We start from the raw sequence: 2,409 nt of genomic DNA on the forward strand, positions 1-2,409 counted from the left end.
TTTAAACTTTGCCCCTCTCACCTTAAAGCCATACCCTCTAGCCCCTGACATTTCCACCCTGGGAAAATGTTCCGTTTACTCTATCTCTGCCTCCCATAATTCCATATACAACCAACTCAACCTCCACCATTCCAGAGAAAACAATCCAAGTTTGTCTAACCTCCCCTTGTAGCGAATACCCCTTCATTCAGGTAACAATATGGTAAAGCTCTTCCATCTACAAGCCTCCACATCCTTCCTGTAATGGGGCACCCAGAACTGCAGGCAATATTCCGAATGCAGCCTAACCAAAATCTTACAGAGCTGCATCATGACACCTGACTCTTATATGCAATAACAATTTTCCACCAAAAATCTATAGCTGATTATTTACCTGTTTGGAGGTCTTTAGGTCACGTAGTGCAGTGCCATAGGGATTATAGAAGTGTTTTAGCTGCCTGATAAATTTATTTTCATACTTTGTCACAGCAAAGAACTCAGTTTGTTGAAAGACAAATGTGTAGACACGGGGATCATTCAGGTTTAGCTTCTCAATGATTCCATCAGTTACAATAATGTGGAATTGGGGGATGTATCGATGCATTGAATGAAGGATTGCATTGCCTTCTTCTGCTGTAGGGCAATTGGTCAATCTGAGTTTGGCAAAAGACAACGTCTTAAGCATCCATTCTTTTCCAGAAACACTCCCATTTGGATGGAAATAAAGCCTCCCCATTACATGTGGGGTTGCTTTCCCATTTATCTGCCATTTGCATCCATTGTATCTGTAGCGGTAGCTGTCCACTGGAGAGATATCCATTGCCATGATGTACTTTTTCTCGGGATCCAGCCCGGAGACTGAATATTCACAGTATGGAAACATAAACCTTCCCCGTTTGGACATTCTCATCTCGGTACCCAAGTTGTAAAATTTGTCCCAGATGCTCCACTTTTTCAGATAGACCTTGACGTTCCCGGACTTGAGGCAGGATGGAGGAGACTTCATCACGCCATTGTTGTCTTCAAGGCGGCGAAGACGGCCGGGGGCGATGTCATCAATTTTTTTCCCGTCCATGGCGAAGTGTGTGTGTGTGTACGTGTGTGGATACACGACAAGAGGTATGCGCTTGCAATCCGTTGGGCAGGCAGCCTGCAGTTCGCAGCGACGCCTCAATCAATGCACGGCCATGGAGCAGGAAGGGGGGCGGGAGAAGGCCGGCAGCTCCTGGCCGCCGTCAGCCATCGCCGAGAGTCAGGCGGCTGCTCCACACTCGACTCGGCATAGGCATCCTAGAAGTGAAAGCGGCGAGAACTCCGATTAATAAAGCGGGCAGCGAGGAGGAGGAGGAGGGGGGGGGGGGAAGGGGAAAATAAATGGTGCAATTTACGCGCTGGATTCGCGGCAGCCAACTTCACATGGACCGGTTCTGCAGCGGGCTTTGACTGTGATTTTTTTGGCCGGTTAAAATAGAAGAGCTGGGAGGTAGATCGTTCAAAGAAAACCCTCCCCCGAGGGAGACGGGGAGACAATGGGGAGCGAACCGCTGGGAGTAGCCGGACATGTGATTGCTCTCCATTTCTCCATTGTGGGAGGCGGTCGGGCCGGGGCCCTGCTGTACAGGGCCGTGCTCCGTGTCTGGCGGTCTGGGTCTGGAGTGGACTGGGTGCGGGCCAAGCACAGCCCGCTCTCGGGGAGAGAGGGAGGGAGAGAGGGAAGCAAGAGGGAGGGAGGGAGGGTGGGAAGTAAGAGGGTGGGCTCACCGCTCACCTCGCCGTCTCTGCTCCTCTCTCCGCGGCAGGAGCAGGAGGAGGAGGGGGGTGGGTGGAGGTGGCGAGGGAGGAGGGTGGGGGTGGGGGTGGTGAGAGTGAGCGCAGCCAAAGGCTCACGCCCCACACACACACGCACTCACAGTCCGAACAAAAGGCGCCTGGGCCTAGGCGCCTCGGCCTCGAGTGCCACCAGCGGGCCTGTCCGCCTGCTTCTCTCCGCCGGTCACTCCCCCCCCCCCCCCCCAGGCGCTTTATTACCTCGCAGCCGTGAGCGGGATGGCGTTGGCCGTGCGGTCCCACTGCCCTTCCCTCTCCCACCACCACCCCGCGGGTGTCCGTTCGCCGGCGGTGAGGCGATGCGCTCGAGCCCGCTGCCAGGCCTCTAAACAACACGCACCGCCCGCGCCCTCACCACGTGACTGTCCCCCCAACCCCCACCGCCGGCCACGTGGTGCCGCGGTGGCATTGCATGGGTGCAGCAGACTCGGTTGCCACTTGTATTGGCATCTTTGCCCACCTCTACCTCTTCTCTCCTTGCACGCTAATCCCACCCCATTGCTGGCCGTGCAAGCATGGTCAGGCTGCAAACAGCAACTGGTGCAAATCATCTACCGCCTCCCGATCGAACGAGGTTCCCACAAGGAATAAACAAAAAACATG

General features: G+C 54.8%; 1 protein-coding gene across 6 annotated transcripts in view; it reads right to left on the reverse strand.

Annotated features, from left to right (window-relative positions):
* Positions 1-2,109, reverse strand: part of LOC116967820 — a 55,845-nt gene extending 53,736 nt beyond the window's left edge. For 3 of the 6 annotated variants that reach the window (XM_033014436.1, XM_033014435.1, XM_033014431.1), the window contains exon 1: positions 374-1,648. In XM_033014436.1, the coding sequence (XP_032870327.1) occupies positions 374-1,054 (681 nt within the window). In that variant the 5' untranslated portion in view covers positions 1,055-1,648. Of the gene's footprint in view, positions 1-373; positions 1,650-2,007 lie in introns of those variants that run through there. The other 3 variants (XM_033014430.1, XM_033014434.1, XM_033014429.1) reach the window with 2 other exon arrangements.
* Positions 2,110-2,409: the final 300 nt, after the last annotated feature.

Source organism: Amblyraja radiata, chromosome 41, assembly GCF_010909765.2.
Source record: "Amblyraja radiata isolate CabotCenter1 chromosome 41, sAmbRad1.1.pri, whole genome shotgun sequence".
In the NCBI taxonomy this organism is placed as follows: domain Eukaryota; kingdom Metazoa; phylum Chordata; class Chondrichthyes; order Rajiformes; family Rajidae; genus Amblyraja; species Amblyraja radiata.